The sequence below is a fragment of the Mustela nivalis genome, assembly GCF_964662115.1.
Source record: "Mustela nivalis genome assembly, chromosome: 11".
Taxonomy (NCBI): domain Eukaryota; kingdom Metazoa; phylum Chordata; class Mammalia; order Carnivora; family Mustelidae; genus Mustela; species Mustela nivalis.
The window spans coordinates 75,982,612-76,007,252 of NC_139030.1; the positions used below are offsets into that span (position 1 = coordinate 75,982,612).

Genomic DNA, 24,641 nt, shown 5'->3' on the forward strand with positions numbered 1-24,641 from the left:
ATTATGCTAAGCAAAATAAGTCAATCAGAGAAAGACAATGATCATCTATCTCACTGATATGTGGAATTTGAGAAAGAAGGCAGAGGCTCATAAGGGAAGAGAGGAAAAAATGATACAAGATGAAACCAGAGAGGGAGACAAGCCATAAGAGACTCTTAACCTCAGGAAACAAACTGAGGGTTGTTGGGATGGAGGGGGGTTAGGGGGTTGGGGTAGCTGGGGGTAGACACTGGGGAGGGTATGTGCTATGGTGAGTGCTGAGAATTGTGCAAGACTGATGATTCACAGACCTGTACCCCTGAAACAAATAATGCACTGTATGTTAATAAAAAATAATAAAAAATAAAGATTTATTTGAGAGAGTGCACACCCAAGAATGTGAATGCGCACACATGAGCAAGGGGAGGGGCAGAGAGAGAGAGAGAGAGAGGAAGCAGACTCCCCACTGAGCACGGAGCCTAATGTGAGGCTCAATCTCAGGAACCTTAGATCATGACCTGAACCAAAACCAAGAGTCAGGCACTTAACTGACTGGGCCACCCAGGCAACCCTTGTCTTATATTTTTCTTTCTTTGAATTTCTTTATACCCACTCTTTAGTAAAAGAATCATTTTTAAACAAGTGTCCTCTAAATACATACCAATCTATATTTAATGCCTTAAATATCAATTCATTCTCAAAAAGGGATCTATTATATGATCTCATTGAAAAAAGGAAGTTTTTTTTTTAAGGATTTTATTTATTTATTTGACAGACAGATATCACAACAGGCAGAGAGAGGTGGTGGGGGAAGCAGGCTCCCTGCTGAGCAGAGAGCACGATGCAGGGCTCGATTCCAGGACCCCAGGATTATGACCTAAGCTGAAGGCAGAGGCTTTAACCCACTGAGCCACCCCAGGTGCCCCGAAAAAAGGAAGTTTTTAAATCAAAGTAAATTAAGATAAAGGATGTGAGATGGAATCTAAAAGAAAACTGAAAAAAATTGCTGGTGCTAAACATTTGATAAAAGCAATTCTATTTTCACATGAATTCTTGTGTTAATTAAAAAAAAAAAAAAGAACTACTCCAATAAACAACAGACCCACACATCTCTCTCTAATAAAGAAAATGTCTCAGCAGTCTAAGCTGAAAGATCATGGACTAATAATAACCTATTAATAACCTTCTGGTGTCAAAGATTACTCTAAACAAGTTGAGTAACCATGAGTCACTGTCAAATGGCTATGCGAGAAAAGGCTACTCCCTTTGCCCCTCTTAAATATGCCAACATAGAGCAAACTTATTCCTCTCATGAAATGAGTGAATATAACCATTCAACACTGTGAACACATGTATTCACAGCAATGAAGGCACCCAAGTATAAGCTGAACAGGCAGTTGTACCTTCTTTATATAGCATGCGGTGGGCAAAGAGTGTGTAAATAGCCATTATATACACAGATTTATGTGGCTGTTAGCAATGAAAGAACAAATTCCACCCCATCCCACTCCACCCTCATGCCCCAGTTACCTAAAAATAAGGATGGTAAGATAAACCATTTTTTCCCTAAAAGGGTAAGGGAAGTAGTTTTCAAATTCTTTTAAAAAGGTGTGGCATGGTACCTAAGGAACTAATCTATTTTTATTATATACAATTCTTAATAAGGCAGCTGTGTACCATATAAAACAAGCAAAAATAATAACATATTACAAATGGGAGAATAAGCATTCAAATGTTGTATTTACCATCTTTGTCTACAAAATCACAAGAAATGAATGAGAAAATGCCCATGGATATAATGAGTAAAGCAGAAACAGGCAAAGATTCACCATGGGCTTGGCAGAGCCGAGAGTGAAATCTCATTGTACTGGTTATATTAGGAACAACAGCTTTCTTTATATGGATCTTGAGAATAATGACAGGAAACTATTATACCTCAAAATAAGACGGATGGCTATTCTTTATGAAGGAACCTTGCAAAATATGGTGTTTTTTTTCAACATAAGGATGTGTCAACCACGCAAAGCTTGTATTTCTTCTACAAGACCTAAGTGGGCTCTTGGCCTGTGTCAAATACATATCCAGAGACAGAAATCTGCTCTCCTGAAGGGAAGCCAATTTCTACCTATTATTTTTCCTAATAGCAAGATGAAATTGGACTCTCTGTTTTACTTCCACTTACAGGTTTTAACTCTACCTCCTGCCACTATCTGGAACCTTCCCTTTCCTCATATAAGATGATCCCCTAAAAACTTTTAACTAAGAGTCTAGGGCTCACATTTTATTCTTTCCCTACTTCACATCTCCATCATTCAATTATTCAATTACTATTCAATTATTCAATTACTCCTCATGGCAGAGTTCTCAATCTCTGTGCCAGATGGACATTCCACTCCCAACACATTCTAGTTTCTCTATATCCTCAAGTATGGACTGGTCTATATACAGCAGAAGATAGTCACTTCGAATTTAAATACTATATTTCTATTATTGCCACCTAGGCTTTTAATAGTCTTTCTGGGTACTTCACTACATGATCTCTTCTCAGGGCAAAGGCATGTGGTTTGTAAGCCACCTCTATCTCAGCTGGCCCATGGATCGTCTTTTCTTACTCTCTTTATTGAATTATAATTGACAAAGAAGAAACCACAGAGATTTTCAAGTGTACAATTTTATTAAGTTTAAACTTATGTGTATACCCATGAGCTCATCAAGATATATTAAACATACCCATCACCACTAAGAGTCCTCTGAAGTCCCCTACTTTGCCAACCCCACCCTAACCCTCCATATTCCTGCCAATCCCAAAACAACCACTAATCTACTTTCTGTCATTATGGCTATCCCTAGAATTTTGCAGAAACAGAACCATACCTTATGTACTCTTTACAGACTGGTTTCTTTCACTCAAAATAATAATTTTGAGATTCCTTCATGCTGTTGTGTAGAACAATAATTCCTTCTTTTTAATTGCTGAGTAGTATTCCTTTCTATGGATGTACCACAACTGGTTTATTCACACACCTGGACTATTTCCTACTTTACACTATTATAGATAATGTTGCTATGAACAGTTATGTACAAGTCTTTGTGTGGACATGTATTTCTTGTTCTCTTGGTAAATACCCAGGAATGGGATGCTAGATGCAGAATTAACTTTTAAAGACTGTTAAACTGTTTTTGGTAGTGGTTTCCCATCTTACATTCCCACCTGCAGTTTCAAATGTTCCGCATAATCACCAACATTTGGTACAGCCTGAGTTTTCAATTTTTGCCATTCTAATAGGTGTGTAGTGGGATCTCCTCATGGTTTTACTTTGCAATTCCCTAATGATTCATATCTTTTCAAGTGCTTATCCAAAAGCCAAGTGTTTTCTTAGGTGAAGTGTATATTTGGATTTCTTGCCCACTTTTTATAGGATTGTTTATTTTCATATTGCTAAGTTTTCAGAGTTCTTCATATATTCTGGATGCAATCTTATATCAGATATATGCTTTGCAAAGATTCTCCCTCCTTCTATGGCTTGTCTTTTCATTCTTTTATTAGTATCTTTTGAAAGGCAGAAAGTTTTAGTGGTGATCAATTCCAATTTACTAATTTTTCTTTTAATAGAGTATGTTTTGGTAACAGATCTAAGAATTCTTTGCTTAGCCCAAGAACTCTGTTTTCTGTTTAGAAGCTTTAGAAGATTTTATGTTTTCTTTTAGAAGCTTTATAATTTTAGGTTTTACATTTAGTTGTGTGATCCATTTTGAGTTAATTTTCATATATGGAATGAGTTATGGGTCTAACATTTTTTTCACATATGTAGCTATCAAATTGTTTCAGCACCAACTGTTGAAAACAACTACCCTTTCTCCTCTGAATTCCATTTGCTCCTTTCTCAAAAATTTTCTATATACATGTAGGCTTATTTCTAATTCTGTTCTGTTCCACTGGCCTATGTGTCTTCTTTATGTTGATGCCACACTGTTTTGATTATTGCACCTTTAGAATTCTTGAAATCAGATGCTATAAACCCTCCGACTTTGTTTTTGTTCCAATTTGTTTTGATTGTACGTCCTCTTAATTTTCCAGCTTGCCAATTTTTATAAACAAGCCTGCTAGGATTGCAACGAATCTATAAAATCACAATTTGGGGAGATCTGACACTTTAACAATATTGAGTCTTCCAACCCACGAACAGGTATATTTCTCACTTATTTAGGTCATTCAACTCTTAGCAAGATTTTGTAGTTCTCAGTGTATAGGTGTTTTACTTTGTAAGATTATCTCTAAATGTTTTCTATTTTCTCGATACTACTCCAAATGATTTTTTTTTTCAATTTCAATTTGGGATTTTCCATTGTATTATTACAGAAATACAACTGTCTTTGTAGATTTATATTGTAACCTGTGACTTTGCTGAATTTATGTATTAGTTCTACTAGCGTTTTTGTAAATTCCTTCAGCTTTTCTATGTAGATGATCACATCATCCACAAATATAGTTTTACATCTTCCTCTTCATGCCTTTTATTTTTTTCTTGCCTGACTGCACTACAAACTCCTAGAACAAAGTTGAACAGAAGTGGTAAAAGTAAACATCCCTTTTTCTTTTTCCCCCTTTCTTATTCTTGTTCTTGGAAATACATGATTCAGCCTTTCATCATTATGTATATAGTGCTAGCTGCAGGGTTTCTGTAGATGTCCCTTGTTAGGTTGTGGAAATTCTATTCCTAATTTCCTGAGAGTTTTCATCAGGATCGTTTTTTTTCCCCCTCTTCTTTCTTTTCACCTACTGACATGTAGTTTGTCAATACAATCAACTATACTGATTGATTTTTGAATGTTAAACCAGCCATGGGTTCTAGAAATAATATATCACTTGCCATGATGTATGGTCCTACTGTTAGATTCAATTTCCTAAAATTTAGTTTATAACTTGCGCATCTAGTTCACTAAGGGATATTAGTCTATAATTTTCTTGTAATGTCTTTGGTTTTGGTATTAGGGTAATCCTGGCCTCAGAGAAGGAGTTAAATATTTTTTTCTTAAATTTCCTAGAGAAGTTTACGTAGGAAATCATGTTATTTCTTCCTTAAATGTTTGGTAGAAATTTTTAGTGAAACCATCTATGGCTAGATTTTTTGGGGCGGGGGGAGAAAATTACTAATTTTGAATTACTTTAATGGATATAAGTCATCTATTTTTTTCCTTGAGTGAGCCTGGGCAAGTTATGTCTTTCAAAGAATCTGTCCATTTCATCTAAGTTGTCAGATTCATTGGCATGAAGTTGTTCACAATATCCCCTGATTACCCTTTTAAGATCTGTAGAATCTGTGGTGATTTCAACTCCTTCAATGCAGATACTGGTGACTTGTGTCTTGCTCTGATCAGTCCTAGCTAGATTTTATCAATTTTATTCATCTTCTCAAAGATCAAGCTTTTTGGTTTAGTTTTTTCCCTGATTTTTATTTAATGAATTTCTGATCTGATCTTTATTTACTTCCTTTCTTCTTACTCTGTTAAATTTGCTCTTTTACTGGTTTCTTAAGGTGGGGACTAAGACCTTTCTTCTAACATTTGCATTTAATGCTATAAAATTTCCCCAACTAATGTTTTAAAAGCAACTAATTCCGATGTTGTGTTTTGTTTTTATTCCACTCAACTTTCTAATTTCTTTGATCCATTAATTACTCAGATGTTTAGTTTCCAAATATTCTGGAATTTTTCTAAGACTGTTATTGATGTCTAATTAATTTACTACATCTAATTAATTCTACTGTAGTCATAGAACATATATTATATAAATTTATCCATTTAAATGTAATAGAACTTCTTTTAAGGCCCAAAATATGGTCTACATTTACGAAAAATGTGCCATATGTCACAAGGGTGGAAGTGTTCTGCTGTGGTTCTATAACTATCAGTCAGGTCAAGTTGGCTGATAGTATCTTTCTGGTCTACTAGAAAATCCTTGCTGATTGTCTACTTATTTGTTCTATCAAGTACTAAGATTGGGGTACCAAAATCTCCAATTAAAATTGTGGATGTGACTGACTTATCTGGCAATTTTATCAGTTTTTGCTTTAAGGCTCTGTTACTAGTTGCATAAATATTTAGGATTGCTGTATCTCTTGGATTAATTGACCTCTGTTTTATCATGAAATGATTTTATCCCTGGTAATATTCTTTTGCTCTGAAATCTACTTTTGCCTGATATTAAAAGAAGCACTCCAGTTTTTTCTTTTGACAAGTATTAATATGGCATATCTTTTTTCCATTCTTGTAAGCTGAGTCCTTATCTTTATTTACTTTTAAAATATTCATTCATTCATTCATTCATTTAGAGTGTACAGGAGTACAGGTGAGGGGAGGGGCAGAGGGAGAGGGAGACAGACAGCATCCCAAGCAGACTCCACACTGAGCATGGAGTCTGTTGTGGGGCTGGATATCATGACCCTGAGATCACAAGCTGAGCCGAAATCAAGAGTTGGAGGCTCAACTGACTGAGCCACCCTGTGTCATTATCTTTAAAGTTCATTTCTTATAGGCACATAAAGTTAAATCAATTCAAATCAACAATCTCTGTCTTTTAATTGAGGTATTCGGACCATTTATATTTAATGTGATTACTGCTATGGTATCTGAGTCTATCATCTTGCTGTTTATTTTCCATTTGTCCCACCTGTTCCTTAATCCCTCCTTTTCCTCTTTTTCGGCCTTCTTTTGGTTTAATCAAGTATTTTTAGTGATTTTGTTTTGTTTTCTCCTTTGGCATGTAGTTTTTTTGTTTTTGTTTTTAAAGATTCTAGTGCAAAGCTGTATTTTTTCTGTATTGCATTTTATTAGTTAAGACCATGCCATTGCTTCAACCTCTGCACCACCACCCCTAGCTAACTCACCCTCCTCTGGTGTTGGATTCAGTTACATATAGAGTTTACTATCCTTCTATAGTATTTGTCATTCACAAACTTTGTTAGTAAGCCTTTTAATTCTCTTCATAGAAATCAGTAACAACAAATCAACCACTTAGAGTTGAGGATAGTATCTTATAACAGATCACTAGAACCCTGCCTAGAAGCTCTGAGTGGTCTACTAATCATGTCCACTAGGTATAATTATTCATCCAATCATTAAAAATGTCCCCTGGGCATCCTGAACTACAAGGGAAGATAATTAATGAAATAAAACTATATGGAAGACACTGGTTAGATCTCCTGAGAAGGGTCATTTATCTCACTACTTCTATGTGTGGTACTACTAAAAAGGAATGTGATTCTTGGCCAACATCATAAAAATCTTTAAGATATGTGGCTATTATACACTCTTATTAGTCATAAACTCAAAATACGAATTTTACATACTCTCAGTAATACCTGTTTTATCCTATTCAATAGGAATTAAGAGTTCAGAAGAGTCATAAAGTAACAGCATTTCAATTTAACTGTGCCTTATATTCCACTTTCAATAAATGTAAATAGTTATTAAGCTGTCTTTGGAAGGTTTATAGTCTAACAGGGGAAGAAAGATAAACAAACATCATCCGTATATTAAAAATGTTAAGTGCTACAAAGGAAAATAGAGCAAGATCAAGAGGAACAGGAATGCCAGAGAGGAGAGTTGCATTTTAAATAGGGGGTTGTGTGGGGTGCCTGGGTAGTTCAGTGGGTTAAAACTTTTGCATTCGGCTCAGGTCATGATCTCAGGGTCCTGGGATGGAGCCCCAAATCAGGCTCTCTGTTCAGCAGGGGGACTGCTTCCTCCTCTCTCTCTGCCTGCCTCTCTGCCTGCTTGTGGTCTGTCTCAAATAAATAAATAAAATCTTAAATAGGGCGTTGTGTGAAAAGTGACATTTGAGCAAAGACTTGAAGGTGGGGAGTAAGCCAAGCAGAGAGCTGGAGGAAGAACATTCTAAGCAAAAGAAACAGCCAAATGCAAAGGCTTAAAGGCAAAAGCCTGACTGGAGTGTATAAAGAAAGGAAGTCAATGTGGGGAGAGCACCTGGGGAAGGGACCATTGAAGCCACAGGCCTGACTATCCGGGGCAAGGGTCATTGTGTATTTTTCCGCTGAAGGGTAGACAGCAAATATTTTAAGCTTTGCAGGCCACATAAGATCGCTGTTGCATATTCTTCTTTGCTTTTTAAACCAATCCTTTAAAAATGTAAAAACCAATCTTAACTCACAAGCCTCATAAAAACAGGCCTAGACAAGGATTTGCCCTGTAGAACTTAGTTCAGACCCTTGTAAGGACTCTTTTACTCTAAGGAAAATATTATTTGACTCATGTTTTGAAAGAACCACTATGCTTGTAGGGAGGCAAGAGAGACCAGTTAAAAGGATACTGTAGTAATCCAGAGCAGAGATAATGGTAGGCCAGACCAAAGTGGTAACTAGCAAAATGGGAGACGTGGTTAGATTCTGGCTTTTTAAATTTTCTTCCTCCCAAATAAAGTGAATGGATTTGCTTCATGAACTGGATATGGGAAATGTGAAAGGAGTCATGCATGATGCAAGACTATTGGCCTGAAAAACAAGAAGGACCGAGTTTTATTAACTATGGTTGGAAAGACTGTGAGCGGATGGTGAAGTGTTTTGCTTCAAAATAAAGTAGAATTTATATTCCTTCAATCCTGCCACAACTTTGTAGCTATTTTTTTACTTTTCTAGAACTTAAGAAAATTTTTTAAATTACAAAAATCTTACTGGCATTTAAATTAAATTGCTTTAAGCTTAAAAATTAATTTTAGAAGAAATGGCATCTTAACTGTATGCCAGCTGATAACATGGACCAGGTATTCTTTGGTGCCTCCAAATAAGGTTTTATAGTTTTCTACATATAGGTTCTTCATACTTCCTGATTAAAGTATTCCCAGACATCTTATACTTTTTTGTTGCTATTGTAAATGAAGTACTTTCTTAAAATATAACAATTTCTAAATAGTTCTGATTGGCATTTAGGGGTGCTATGAATTCTCTATCAATTTAGCTGCCCTGGTGAACTCTCACTTTCAAATTGGTTTACTTGTGTTTTACACAGATATACGAATATCTCAACAATGTAATTTTCCCTGTTTATTTGTAGTAGATTTATGTTTATTTCTAAACAATTTCTTTATGTACTGGCTGGATTTCCAGAACAATGCTAACTAAGTCATAGCTAGCATGATTTTATTGGGACTACCTTCAAGTTTTCAGTCTGAAGTGTGAAGTCTAAGTTGTTTCTCATGGTTTTTAATGAGTGATGAGATTTTCATCTTTTCATTGTTTTTAGGTCTCAGTTCCCTCTTCACCATTTGCAGCAGTTGCTACTTTCTTTTGAAGCTTGATTAACAAGGTGAGTCAGAAAATTCATGGTCCTCCTCCCTCTTCTTAATCTATTTCAGAGTAAATAATTTACATGGATTGCCTTTCAGAATTGTTCTTTTCCTCTGAAATGAAATTTTTCATAAATTCAACTATTTTTCTTTGCTTTGTTTATCCTAATAGCAGGAAGTCTATTTTTGCTAAGGTTTAAAGCAGCAGTTCACCTCAGTGTTACTGACATTTTGGGCCAGATAATTCCTGGTTGTGGGGGCTGCCCCATGCTTAGCACATGTCTGGCCTTTTTACTAATTAGATGCCAGTGGCAATCCTCCCTCCAGTGTTAAAACCGATAATGTCTCTAGACATTGCCAAATGTCCCATAAAGGGGAAAATTGCCCGTGGCTGAAAACCACTGATTTAGTAAAGTAGATGATATGAATTCTAACAGATAGAGAGAGTGAGAGAGTGTGTGTGAGCGAGTGAGAGAGAGCATTGAGAGAGCGGGGCTTGATCCCTAGAGATCATGACTTGAGCCGAAACCAAGAGTTGGACGTTTAACTGACGGAGCCATCCAGGCAGTCTTAAACTTGTTTTCTATAATTACAGAACTCATCTCTAATGCCACCTCCTCAAGGAAGCTTCCTCACATATCCCATCTAAATTAGGATACTCCCCCTACCTGATGCAACTGACCTACACACACATACACCTTCCATTAGCCACCACAGATTTCAAAGTGTAGACCTCTAGGGACCCTTAAGACCCTCTCAAGGGAACCATGAGGTCAAAATTATTTTCAATCAATACCAACACATTATTTGCCTTTTTCTGTTATACTGCCATTTGCACTGATAGCAATGACCTCCGAGACTGAGTCAAGACATGGACAGCAAACTGTACTAGCTATCACTGTAATCTATATCATCATGCACTCAGTTAACAAAAACAAACAAACAAACAAAAAAAAGTCAGTTTCACTTAAGAATGTCAGGAGGAAGCAGGAACAAAATATTCATTTTATTAAATTTTGATCTTTGAGTACACATATGTCTTTTTAACATTGGTGTGATAAATGGGGAGCATGCATAAACACTTTCTGACCCTTCCGGAAGTGTAACTGGCTGTCTTAAGGAAACATACTTGTACAATTGTTGAGCTATGAGCTGAACAAGCCACTTTTTTAATGGAAAATCATTTTTACTTAAAAGAAAACTGACATATATCATTCAGGCTTGGACATCTGGCAGGTATTTTCTTGAAAATCAATGAAGTAAACCTGTCACTTTTAGAAGAAACACCCAACAGTATTTGTTACCAAATCTAAATTTTGAATACAAACTGCAGATCACTTCCCAATACGTAAGACTTTTCTGTGTGTTAGCATTTGGAAGATATGTGTCTATGTCAGTTATCTAATACTTTCTAAATGATCAATGAATGTTACAAAATCATACATGGATAAAAGATCTTTTCAAAATACAGAGTATTAGGGGAGCCTGGGTGGCTCAGTGGGTTAAAGCCTCTGCCTTCGGCTCAGGTCATGATCCCAGGGTCCTGGGATTGAGCACCGCATCAGGCTCTCTGCTCAGCAGGGAGCCTGCTTCCTCCTCTCTCTCTCTCTCTCTCTGCCTGCCTCTCTGCCTACTTGTGATCTCTGCCTGACAAATAAATAAATAAAATCTTTATTTATTTATTATTTATAAATAAATAAATAAAATCTTTTAAAAAAAAGATCTTTTCAAAATACAGAGTATGAAAAGTATATTCACAATACTTTCAGGTTCTATTACAACCAAGGAACTATCAATTGTTGAATTTTGGTTTGGTATAAAAAAAATTCAAAATTATTTGAAAGCCTTTTCTTAAAATATACCTCCTTTTCCTACCTATACATCTGTATGAGGCCAGATTTTCTTTATGTATTTCAACCAAAATAACTAACACATGACAGCAGACTGAATGCAAACACAAATATGAGAATCTAGCTGTCATCTGTTACACCAGACCTTTTGTCTTTTAAGTTTTATCATATCATTAACATTTATCAATATCTTGTGATGAGAATGTGAGAGACTAAAATTTCCAGGGAAGATCTAACTGAATAGCCTGTAACAAATCTTAATCCCATGAGTATGAACTTTTCTTCACAAGAAGAAGAGAATGTAAACCAGAGCCTTGGACTTAAAAGATGTTAAGCAGTCGAATATTCAACAACCCAAGACAGGAAACAACCTTCTAAAAAAACAACAGGGTGGTAAATGTCATTCCAATGAGTGATGAAACACTCATTCAAATAACAGTAGGGAGTCCCAGCCCATGGGAGTTAGGTACTGTGGAGGGCATAAGTGGACCAGAGATAACACATGGGTCAAAAAGCCCATGTTCTAATAAGGGAGACAAAAATCTGACACAAACAAAATCACGTTTAAGATGATGGCAGTGCTGGCATTTCCAAAGGAGGTGGCCAAAAGAGACAGGGGTAAGGATGAGGAAGGAAAGGGTGTACTCTGGGAAGCCATCTAGGAAAAAAAAAAGGTACAGGGTGGTTCTGAAAAATGAGTGGGTCTGAGGTAGAAATGGAGGGGGTGGATAAGACAAAGGCATTAAAAACAGTATAGCTGATTATTTGCTTTAGTTGCTCTAACAAACAGCGGCAAGCTGAGATTGTTAGAGTATACAGAATAAAGGGAAGAAGCGTTGAAAATCACCTAGAGAAGCAGAGACCAGGTCATGAAGGGTCTTGTGCGCCATGGAAGGAGTCTGCAAGTAAGGTTTAAAGTAGGGGAGGTATTTTACAAAGAATACTAAGGACTAAGCTACTGCTAAGGTCCTTAAGAAAGGTCATGAGGGTCTTCATCAAGTGGGAATGGATGTCATGATCAATTCATAAATCCCTTAGGAAGCAGGGGTTAATACTATTTTGTGAAAGATCACATCTTAAAGAAGAAGGAGATAGACTGGGATGAAAGCCAAGTCTTAGGCTATGGTGACTGGGTAGAGGGAAACACTAGTCATGGATAAAGGCAACACAGAAAGGAGGAAAGGAAACCAGGACAACCACCAGTGGAAACAGTGATTTCAGGAATCAGATAAACCACTTCAACAATGAAAACAAAACAAAAACAAAAACAAAACCACCATCCCCCCAATTTAAACAAACTTGAAAACCTGAAATGAAAAACCGAGAAAAAAGTTAGAAATCAATCTATTAGATGGCAGTACAGAAGAAAGCATATGGTATTTAAGCATTAGCAAATGCTACTTTAGGACTCTATTTTAAAAACTCCAAATTGGGAATTATTGATCTTTTAAAATCACCCCATAATCTGTTTTGTATTTGCTCCTAATCAAAAAATTGAAAACATAAAATAAAGCCAAATACATACCTTTTCTGCTTTTTTGTCAGATATGTCTTGCTTTTCCAGAACAGCCATGCTCTCCTTCAGGTTCTTCACAATGTCTGCTGGAGATTTGTGTGACTTCCCGAATGGGAACGGCATGGCGGCAGCGATGGATGCCTCGCTGCGCTCTGCCTGCTTTACCTGCGGACACAGAAAGGCACAGGTGAGAAAAAGTGGGGTCAAGAGAAAAAAACATGCTTTGTAAATCCTAACATGGGAAGAAAATCAGTGTTTGAGAAAGTCACTTTATGAAAGAACTTTCAAAATGAGCAGGAACTGAGAAACCCACAAATAATCAAAGGAAATGATAATGCAGAAATATCTTAGAATTACAGAACACTTTGTACTTTTCAAAATACCTTTTTATCACCTGCTCTCCTAACCACTCATTTGAGGAGGAACATGCTGGTGCTGATGAGCAGGGCAACTAGTACTGCCAGGCCCCATACTGAGCACTTTAATTCATCACCTTATGTGATCTTTTTAAACAATTCCCTGAGGGACATTACTACCATTATTAACTCCCATTTACAAGTGAACTTTAATGAGGTCAAGAAACTGACTCAAGGTACTAAACAATAAAACCAGCTCAGGTCTGTCTTGATCCAAAGTGTCCTTAGTCACTGGACTATACCTCTAATTAATAGATATCTCTATTTTACAGTTGAGGAAACCGAGGCAAAAAGCTAGGTAAGGAGCTCAGCCAAACAGCACTAGCAACAGGCTCATTCTCTTGGTCTTGGCCAGTGTTTGTTTACACTGTTTCCTCCCAAGCAACCAGTGGGCACACACCTCCTTCTCTTTAGTCAGTCATGGTCTCAGAGTTGGAGAGAATCTTGGACCAAGCCTTGAACAATCTCCAGGCAGATCCTCAAGTCCCTTAAGTAACAGTTTCAATGTGTACTCTTTCTGCCTGGATAAGACTATCTCCTATGAAGGAACTCACTGGATAAAACCCTGGGAATAATGAACTTCTGGAAGTTCTTGATTTTTTGTGGGTAGCAGAAAACAGTATTTCGACCACATAAACCAAATATTACATCATGTGAAAAGAGGACATCAACTATTCCAAGAAGTCACCATGAAAAAACAAAGTTACTAACAAGACAGACAATGGAATTAACTTGGGAACGTGTCAGAACTTATAATAACTTTTACTAGATAAACTGAAAGAAGTTAGTTCATAGACATTAAACAACCTCATATAAGATACCAAAAGGTAACATTTTTGAGAAGAACCTTACAGAGCACTTAGGTCAGTGGTTTTCAAACTGTGACTTTCAATCTCCTATATTTAACGGTCTCTGGGGCCCACTGCCCACCTCTGCCCAAGTTTTTTTTTTCCCCATGTCAACACAAAATATCTCCACTGCACAGCATCATTAACACTTCTTTTGGACTTTGCCTAAGACTTTACTTGAATAATGTATTTGAATATTTTTTCTCTTAAGTCTGAGATACAGGGACCTGCATGTCTGTTTATAAACACACACTTGGGGGGAAGAGCATGCAAATTAACGCTAATGTTAAGCCTACAATGAAAACTTGAATAAGTGTGTTATTTCTTGACAAGCTTTTTTGTTATTTTTTTTTAAAGATTTTATTTATTTTTTTGACTGATAGAGATCACAAATAGGCAGAGAGGCAGGCAGGGGTGGGGTGGGCGACATGAAGCAGGTTCTCTGCTGAGCAGAGAGCCCGATGCGGGGCTCGATCCCAGGACCCTGAGATCATGACCTGAGCTGAAGGCAGAGGGTTTACCTGCTGAGCCACCCAGGTGCCCCTCTTGACATGTTTTGATATGACCTGTTCTGACCAATCTTTACACCCAAGTTATCACCTATATAACTTACCATCTTTCTATCAGCTTGTAAATCTGTTTGATCACAGGTTCTCAAAATCCAAAGATGCATAAAATTTTATCTAAATATCTTTTCTATGACAAGAAGTTTAGATCAATTATAACTGAGTTATCCCAAATGGCTATTACATTATCTGATTACCTGACTGGGTACACAAATTATGTTCATAGGCACAGATATCCACAAATCTTGCATCACTCTCTCCCATTACTTTTTTTTTTTTGAGGGGTTAATGCAGATTGCTTTTTCATAAACACAGTGAATTCACAATCACAACAAATCCTCTGAAAATACAATCTTTCCTATTTGTACTCTGCAAATAATAGCAATGATGCTACAAATCAATGCTGGGTGGAGGGTAGGAATGTTTAATGGTATTTTGCAGGAAGTGTTACGGTGCTACGCAACAGAGATATTTTCAGCTCTGGCTCAATGGTTGAAGAAGTGACTTTCCAGGGCAAAGGGAGTTTTAAAAAGTTCTGCCATAAACCAAATACTCATCATAGCAGAAAGGGTACAGCTGCTGAAGAGAACCCATATAATGTGCTTCTGTGAGGGAAAAGAGGAAGCATGACACAATCATTCCTTTTAATTAATATACTACGCAGCCAATTTTGCAGAACATATAAACTAGTAAGACTGTACTCTGAGGAAATACAGTTAGTAACAAGTACCCAAAACAAGAAGTGGACACTCCTCAGCAAGATCCTTGGAGATGAAACACACTCAGGCACATGTCTGAGTTTTGGAACTGATGATCCCAAGTATGGTGATACCTGGGCGGAGAAGCAATGGTAAACAAAAAGATTAAGATGGTTAAAAGATACCTTTCAGCATAAGGACCTGCCTGCCTTTCCAGGTTCCCTCTTTTCCTTCTTTACCATCAGCAATATTTCATTACAAGTATTTGAAGGAGTTTTAGGAATTCATAACAAGAGCCCATTGATGAAGGCCCTTCAATAATTCTGTACTGCCCTTACAATAAAATCCAAATTCCTACCACGGCCCTCCTAGGCTTTACCCATTTCCAAGTCATGGCCCAGTGCCCCGGGCTTTATCACAGAGGTCCAGCCACACTGATGTTCTTTTTGTTCCCAGAATATGCCACCTACTTCCAAGCCAGAGTACCATGTTTGCAAATATGGTACAGATCTTAATTTTTAAATCTAGATGGTGGGTACCTGGATTTTCTTTGTTACTCAACTTTTCCATATGTTCAAACTATTTCTTCATACTGTTTTAAAACTGCCTAAACTACGTTTTGGACATAACTGGAGTTCATGAACAGAAATGGACAAAAACATGTAATTGAAAAATCCATTTAGCTTTCAAATACAACCAATTTCCTCCATCCCTTCAAAATGATTTTTCGGTTCATAATATGTCTCAACAGGATTCTTCAGGCTGAGCCAAAATTACTAATGCAATTGGGAGAAAACCAGCCACTGTTAGCATTCTAGAGGGCTGTGGAAACCCATACACCTACAATTCTTAAACTGGAGGTAAGCTTGCTCCTGATGCTGAACTGTGCTGTATGCTGTATCTATCCCAAAGATAAAGAAGCCTTACACAGGAAATTTAACTTGAAAATTCGAGGCAATCGACTGGGGGGGGGGGGCGAGGAATAATTAAATATACTGGTTTCATATTAAAACCAACATTTATGAACTCTATGCTAAAGCTGCAGGAAAGGAGTCTGTGTGAATACCAAGCACTGTATACCCCTTTGCTTCCATGCACTGCTCTCCCTTTCTTTCTGCATTTATTTCAGACTCATCTTTACTACAACGTTGATGTCCTTCCGGGTTCCACCCTTGGCTGTGTTCTTACTCTATATTCGATTGATTTCATCTACCCGTGGTTTCTTTTTCTTTTAACTCTTATTTATTTATTTATTTATTTGAGAATGAGAGAGAGAGAGAGAGAGCACACGCACAAGTGGGAGGGAGAGAGAGAGAGAAGCTGAAGTAGATGGGTGCAGAATGCGGAGCTGGATATGGGGCTCAATTCCATGACCGTGAGATCATGACCTGAGCTGAAACCAAGAGTCAGATGCGTGACCAACTGAGCCACCCAGGCACCCCTACCTATGGTTTCAGTAACCTGAAATCCATCTTGTTCCCCAACCAACTGGCCTACATTTCCAAGTACTGCTTTCTATAAATGTCCTCCAGGCAACTCAAAACTCATCCCCAAGCCCTACTTCTTTTTTTAAGTTCCCCTTCATGGCAAATGAATTCTTTCATCTAGTCCCAAACCCTGGTCATCATACTCGATTCTTTCTAGTTGCTAGCTCTTCCATATATAATCAGTTCACAGTTTCAGTCAATTCTATTTTCTCAATCTCTCTATTCTCAATTTCTCAATCTCTACAGACACCAAATGCAGAACTTCATTATCCTCCACATAGGGCAGTGGTTATAAATGGGGCCAATATCACCCTTAGGGGATGCTCTGGGAAATCTGGTTCACATAATGACTAGGATCACTGAAATCACCAAGAAATTAAAAACAAAAACAAAAACAAAAACCACTTTTTTTTTTTTAAGGTTTTATTTATTTGACAGAGATCACAAGTAGGCAGAGAGGTAGGCGGAGAGAGAGGAGGAAGCAGGCCCCCAGCTGAGCAGAGAGCCCGATGCAGGGCTCGAACCCAGGACCCTGGGATCATGACCTGAGCCAAAGGCAGAGGCTTAACCCACTGAGCCACCCAGGTGCCCCCAAAAACACTTTTTGTGCTTTTGTTCACACAAGCAAAGCTTCTATATCTTTGGGGGTTGGGGGGGAGTTGGGGTGGGGGTCAGAATAATGAAAGTCTTTGTATCTACTGCTGCACCTACGTGTATCACTGAGAGTTAAACTTCTACTTTTTAAAGAAATGGTGACATTATTCATTATGCAAAATTCAAATATTAAAGGATGACTCAAGGTAGACCATGAAAGTCACCAGCACAGCCTATAGAGACAATGGGTATGAACAGTTTGGTATACATTCTCCTTTTCATTACTTGCTCTGTATCCGTGGTCTTTTGTACTGAAAGTCTACTCTCTTCAAAACAGATGGAGACCAGGGGTGCCCAGGTGGCTCAGTTGGTTGGGCAGCTGCCTTCAGCTTGGGTCATGATTCCAGTATCCTGGAATCGAGCCCCACATCGGGCTCCCTGCTCAGCGGAGAGCCTGCTTCTCGCTCTCCCCCTCTCCCCCTCTCCCTGACACTCTGCTTACTTGTGCTCTCTCTCTAACTCTCTGTCAAATAAATAAAATATATATATAAAAAAAAAAACAGATGGAGACCAGATGATACTAGAAATGGTCACTTAATATCTCCTAAGAGCGTAAGGCTCCACCTCAAAAAGTGCTGAAGAACATACAGAACACCTACGGGGAAAATAAAAGTCTAACATTGTTAGAGTGAGCACTGCAAGGCATTGCCCTCCTTAGGCATCTGACTGCTTCTGGCTTGTGTGACCCCCTCTTAACTGTAACTAGTTCTCTTCACCTATGAACTGATAAATACAGAAAAGTAGTCAAGTGGTCCACAGGACATGCAGCCATTCACGTAGTGACTGCGCACTCACTATACGCCACAAACTAAAGGCATCAGGGGCACCTGCTCTGAGGAAGACAACACTCCCATGTGCAAGGATATGGGTGTATGTGTGTAGGGACAAAAAGGAAAAGTGCTGAATGACGACACATTCCTAGGCAGTTGAGTTCACAGGAATCTATACTAACCTGTTAGATCTGACTCATAAACTTGGTGGTAAAAGCAAAAACTGCAAACAAACAAAAACCCCCCCACACAGTAAGATGATTGCTACAAACAAAGACTGTTAAAGTACCTTAATTAAGCAGTCATGGAAAGTGTGAAATGTACTCACCTGAACCCATTTTTAGATAGCCAGTTCTGAGGCCTGATGTCCTGCTTCTAGGGCTCATGTTCCTTAATTCAAACAAATACTGAATATCTAAAACATGCCAGATGTCGTGCTAGGTGCCAGACCATCCATACAGTTGTGTGGTGCAATCATATAAAGCACAGTGGTTAATTACACGGCTTTAAAGATAACCTGCGTTCAAATCCTGATTTCACCGTGCTTTAGCTTACTCAGACTTTTCTAAGCCCCTTTTCCTCACCTCTAAAATGAGAAAAACAATAGCTACCTCAAAACTTAGCATAAGCATTAAATTACATGTGTTTAAATGTGCTTTTTTTAGCGCACCATCTGCATTTGGTCAAATCTGAATAAACAGTAATAAAGGATAGTTACGCAGGCTTTTTTTTTTTCCTTCTAAAATCTGATTTGTGACTATTTCCACAATGAAAAATGAGCAAAAAAAAAGAGAGACTATTCACAGACTGGATAACAAAATTAATGATCTTATTTTTCTTTTTAAACTTGCATCTTAAAAGTTTTGATTCAGCTTCTGGAGGAACAGGATACATGCCCTTCTCAGCTGTAAATAAGATGTAATGACTTAGCTCCATTAAAATAAACTATCAATAGCTTGAAGAAGCAATTGAACCTTTGGTTAATGAACAAAGCCACCAAATACATACCTCATCATTAACTATGTCAAAACCAAAATTAAGTGCCCAAGAGATACAAGACTTTGGAGTGTCTTTTGCAATTAATATACCCTGACTAGACTTCCAGGGGCTAAGGATGTTCAACACTGGACACTATGCAGGAGTCAAACTGCCACTCTTGCATAGCCTAGATGGTAAACCAGAGAGCTGTAGTAGTAGTAACAGTGGCAGTATTTAAAATAAGGTCTCTCATATGATTACATAATGATTACAAAGCAGTGTTCACTCCTCTGTTCAATACCTCCCGCTAATGACTTCCCATTTCATTCAGAATAAAATCCAAACTCCTAACCAAGGCTCATAAAGCTCCCTGTGATCTATTCCTCTGTTCTCATCTCTTGTGCTCTAGACTTGAGGCACACTCTCTGGCTTGAATTCCCGGGCCAGGCCTAACACATTCCCCATACTGTTTATGAAGAGCTCTTAGCTCAAATCACCACCTCTCTCTCCCTCATTTTACTCACACTTCTACTCAAATGACACCCTATCAATAGGGCCTTCCCAGACCACTGTTTCCAAAATAGCACCTCTGCCCTACTCTCATCTCCTTATCTTCTTCATTGCTCTAGCAGCACTTATCACCATAAACTGACATGTTTATCTGCTCCTTTCTGTTAAAAAGTCCTATGAAAACAAAGACCTTATTGGTTTCACTCATTCATTGTTATAGACCCAGAAACTGGAAGAGTTCCTGGTACATACCTTGAAATATCTGTAGAATGAATGAACTACTTCTTTTGATCCTCAAGGAAAGAGTGGAACTCTTTTGATCCTTCATTCCTAACAGAAGTTTTATTTTTTTCTGTTCTATAGGCAAATAAACTAAGGCTCAAAAATACTGGATAATTTGGGGGCACCTGGGTGGCTCATTGGTTAAGCCTCTGCCTTTGGCTCAGGTTATGATCTCAGGGTTCTGGGATCAAGCCCCGCATCGGGCTCTCTGCTCGGCAGGGCGCCTGCTTCACCCCCTCTCTCTCTGCCTGCCTCTCTGCCTATTGTGATCTCACTGTCAAATTAAAAAAAAAAAAAAAATACTGGATAATTTGTTCAAATATCATGAAGCTAGTTAGTAAAGTGGAAGGGCTGGGACTTCAAACAACTATGCACTATCAGGTTACCAGTATCTTTCATATTATAATGAGTGTTTATTACATAGCAGTAGGCTTAAAAAATGTTTCTCTCTGCTCCTTTAATCTGCTTCTTTAAGATTTATGTGCCAGGATGGCAAATGAATTATCATTTTCGAAAGTGGAAAATGGGGAAAACAACAAAAATCTTCAGTAAATATAACTGAACACTGTAAGGTCATCTAAAATAAATGCTTCTGAAGACTTCTATAGAAATGAAAAAATGCCCACAATTCTTCCCCCCTGAAAATATTTTAGATAAAAAATGGAAATATATATACATATTGTGTATGTGTATAAAACAATCCCATGTGTGATCTACATGTGCAGATACATATACTAAGAGAAAGAAATATCAAAGATTAGTAACAGGTAGTGAGAATATGAGTTGTATACTAAATTTTTAAGGTTAAGTATTTATAATGTGCATGTAATACTGTTTTTTCTTGATAAAAGTGCTTTTTTTTTTTTTTAAAAAAGATTTTATTTATTTGTCAGAGAGAATGAGAGAGAGAGCACAAGCAGGCTGCAGAGGCAGAGAAGCAGGCTCCCTGCTGAGCAAGGAGCCCGATGTGGAACTCCATCCCAGGACCCTGGGATCACGAACTGAGCAGAAGGCAGCGGCCTAACTGAGCCACCCAGGTGTTCCAAAAGTGCCATTTTTAAAAATTAATACAAGCTCAGTCCTTGTAAGAGGAACCAGGTCTCCACGAAGGCACAGGAAATACACAAACAAGATGAACTTGGGACATGTTAATTACTTCAGGAAGCAAAGATGAATGGGTTCGTGACAAAAAAGACACAGGAGTCAATCTGAAAGGCTCTCATAGACCTAAAAAGATATAATTTGGGCATTAAAAAAAATGACCACAGGACGCCTGGGTGGCTCAGTTGGTTGGACGACTGCCTTTGGCTCAGGTCATGATCCTGGAGTCCCGGGATCGAGTTCCGCATCGGGCTCCCAGCTCCATGGGGAGTCTGCTTCTCCCTCTGACCTTCTCCTTGCTCATGCTCTCTCTCTTACTGTCTCTCTCTCAAATGAATAAATAAAATCTTAAAAAAAAAAAAAGACCACAATGAATTGACACACAAACATCTGAATATATATAATATATAAATTATTACATATTTAATATAGTTAATATAAGTAAAACATTAAAATCCATGAAAACTATAGTACTAAAAAAATCCATTGGTCACCTTGCAGTTTGTGAGAGCAACAAATCACTATCCCCAAAACTGGTAAATAAAAGAAGGGGAACAGCACATTTATCCTGTCTTCTCTGAGACAGGACGTATCTGAGGGTAACCAAATAGGTGACAAGGAAAAGTACTTTCTAGAAAATTCACACAGCTAATAAACATTAAGAAAAACAGAAAATTGCCATTTTGTAATCCCTGATGAATCTAGGATCTAGGCAACAATCATCAGTGATGATCGTTAAAATCCTAGATGAAAGGGTGATGGAGAACTTCAGTGGAAACAGTGAAGCTGAAAATTTGGAAGACACTGGTCTATTGCTAAAAATAGGACAGCCAGACATCAATCTGTCTCACAACATAATGCAATAGGAAACACAAAGCTTCATCATCTATAAGTATTTGATCTCCTTTTCCCCGACTATAAAACAAAAATTCTGAATCTAATCAAGTTTCTAGAGCCCAGTCCACAGGAAACTGGGGATAAACAACAATTTAAACAACATCACTGGATGCAGTAAGTCAAGCCCAGAACAAGGGACAAGTCAATTAACTGGGTTTCTCCAACAGATGAAACAGCACAAGGCAGGGTGGGGAGCAGAGAATATTAAGAGACTCACAAGACACAGTCAAATGTATGGATCTTCTATGGACCCTGATTCACATAAACTAACTGTCAAAGAGGTATCCTGGCAATCAGAAAAATTATTCACTGGAGAGATAATCAAGGAATCTGTTAATTCTGTCAGATAGTATAATGGACTATCGTAGGTAAGAAAAAAAAATGCCCTTAGTGAAACATACATGCCAAAGTACAAGTAATTTGGGATTTGCTTTAAGATATTCCAAGTGCACCTCAGAGTAAGGTGGGGTGGGGAAACAGATGAAACAAGGCTAGCAAATCATTAACAACTGTTGAAGCTGAAAATTCATTATACTAGATTCTATTTGTATATGCTTAAACATTTTCATAATTTAAAAAAATCAATAAAAAGTTCCTATTCTGAAGAATTGGTATGTTTCTTTTAATTGGTATGTCTATTGTGTTTTGCTTTGTCCCTTTATTTGCCAAACTGTCCAGGGTTAAATTTATGGGTAACTACAAAAGACTACCTTAATCGATGTTTCTGACATAAAACAATCCATTCTCCTCTACAGAGCCTCACAGCTCTTTTACTTCACTGTTCTAACCTACACGTGTTCACTGTGTCCACTGCAGTTCCATAAACAAACTTTTCTGTTTATGGCAGATAGGAAGAGGAAGCACATCTACAGAGGAATAAGTACATGGGCAAGTCCTTCAACAGCTGACTTACAGAGCCCCTCTTGGAAATAATTCTTGGAAAACTACTGCAATACCACCATGGGTAGCCCCTCCTTGGGAGCACCCTTCTCTACTTGTCCAACATCCGGCCCATCCCCACCCCTTGTCTAAATGCCAGCCCCTCCAGGAAGAGCCCACAGTGCAAGTTCCCTCCCTCCTCACACGGAAGCTTTTAAAACCTTGACGAAGCTGTGCTCTTGTTATTTACAAACGTATCAGCCCCGATGACTCAGGAAGCCCAGTGGGGGCAAAACTGATTATTAACCATCTTGTTACACACTTTGTACAGGACTCCAGATACACTTATTGATGGACACTGAAAAACTCTTCTCAAAAACAGAGAAGGCCACAGAAATGACAGATATATAAACAAACAGGAGTTAACTTGAAAGTTTTAATTTGAAACCTAGCCAGAAAAGGGCCAGGGGCCACCACTTAAATGGTTTTGTAGGTGAAGTGAGCAGGAAATCTTAGGAAAGCACCTATAATTTACCTGTTGCTATGCACAAAGCCGGACCACTACTTGCAAAGCAACTCTAATTTGCCCATCTGTATGCTGTTTGTGCCAAGAATATAAACATGGCAAAATTCTGATTAAAGTGCGATGGATTCAGATAGTTAACCAAGATGAAATACTGCTGGGTTCCCAAGACCGAGGCACAAATGGTAGAACTATCCTCTTTTGGATATTCACAACTTTTTTTGCACGGACTGATTTTATTAATTTTAAATTAGAATAAACTTAACAATACTGATCACTTATGCATTATAGTGTGATGTATATTCTCTAGTTCAGTGTCTACAGGCTTTTTTTTTTTAGTTTAGTCAACATGCAATGTTATGGCAGTTTCAGGTGTACAACACAGCGATACAACAGTTCTGTGTATTTTTCAAGATAAGTGTCCTCTTAATCCCCTTCACCTGTTTCACCCTTCCCCCTCACCCCACCTCCCCTCTGGTAACCTTCTGTTAGTTCTCTAGTTCAGAACCTGTTTTTTGGTTTGTGTCTTTTTATTTTTTAATTTGTTCACTTGCTCTGTTTCTTAAATTCCACATATGAGTGAAATCATATGGTATTTGTCCTTCTCTGACTGGCTTATTTCACTTAGCATTATACTCTCTACCTCCATCCATGTTGTTGCAAATGGCAGGATTTCATTCTTTTTTATGGCTGAATAATATTCCATTGCATATAGTTACCAAATCTTCTTTTTTTTTTTTTAAAGATTTTATTTATTTATTTGACAGAGAGAAATCACAAGTAGATGGAGAGGCAGGCAGAGAGAGAGAGAGAGAGAGGGAAGCAGGCTTTCTGCCGAGCAGAGAGCCCGATGCGGGACTCGATCCCAGGACCCTGAGATCATGACCTGAGCCGAAGGCAGCAGCTTAACCCACTGAGCCACCCAGGCGCCCCAGTTACCAAATCTTCTTTACCCATTCATCTATCTATGGATTCTTGGGCTGCTTCCATAATTTGGTTATTATAAATAATGTTGCAATAAACACAGGGATGCAAACATTCCTTCAAACTAGTGTTTTTGTATTCTTACTACGATAAACACTTTCTATCCATAAAACTATCCCTCCCACCTTCTTGAACTCCTATGGTAAATACTTCTTATACATCTTTAGATTCACAGAAAAGGCTGGCCCTGAGGTCCCATAATGAGTATGGATATCAGGATTCAAGGCAAATCTCTTGACTCCAAATTCTCTTTGCATTTATCTGTCTTTTCATCTTACATATAGATCAAGGATTACAAAAGCATACAACAAAATAGTATTAAATTATCAGAGTATCCAGAAATAAATATTCACCAAGTGACTTTTTAAGAAATACTGATTTTTAAAATTCTGATCAAACAGG

General features: G+C 37.9%; 1 protein-coding gene across 1 annotated transcript in view; it reads right to left on the bottom strand.

Moving 5' to 3' along the window:
* CAB39 (calcium binding protein 39) overlaps positions 1-24,641 on the bottom strand; it is an 88,436-nt gene that overhangs the window by 40,032 nt on the left and 23,763 nt on the right. The window contains exon 2 of the mRNA XM_082690851.1: positions 12,656-12,811. Within this exon, the coding sequence (XP_082546977.1) occupies positions 12,656-12,769 (114 nt within the window). The 5' untranslated portion in view covers positions 12,770-12,811. The remainder of the gene's footprint in view (positions 1-12,655; positions 12,812-24,641) is intronic.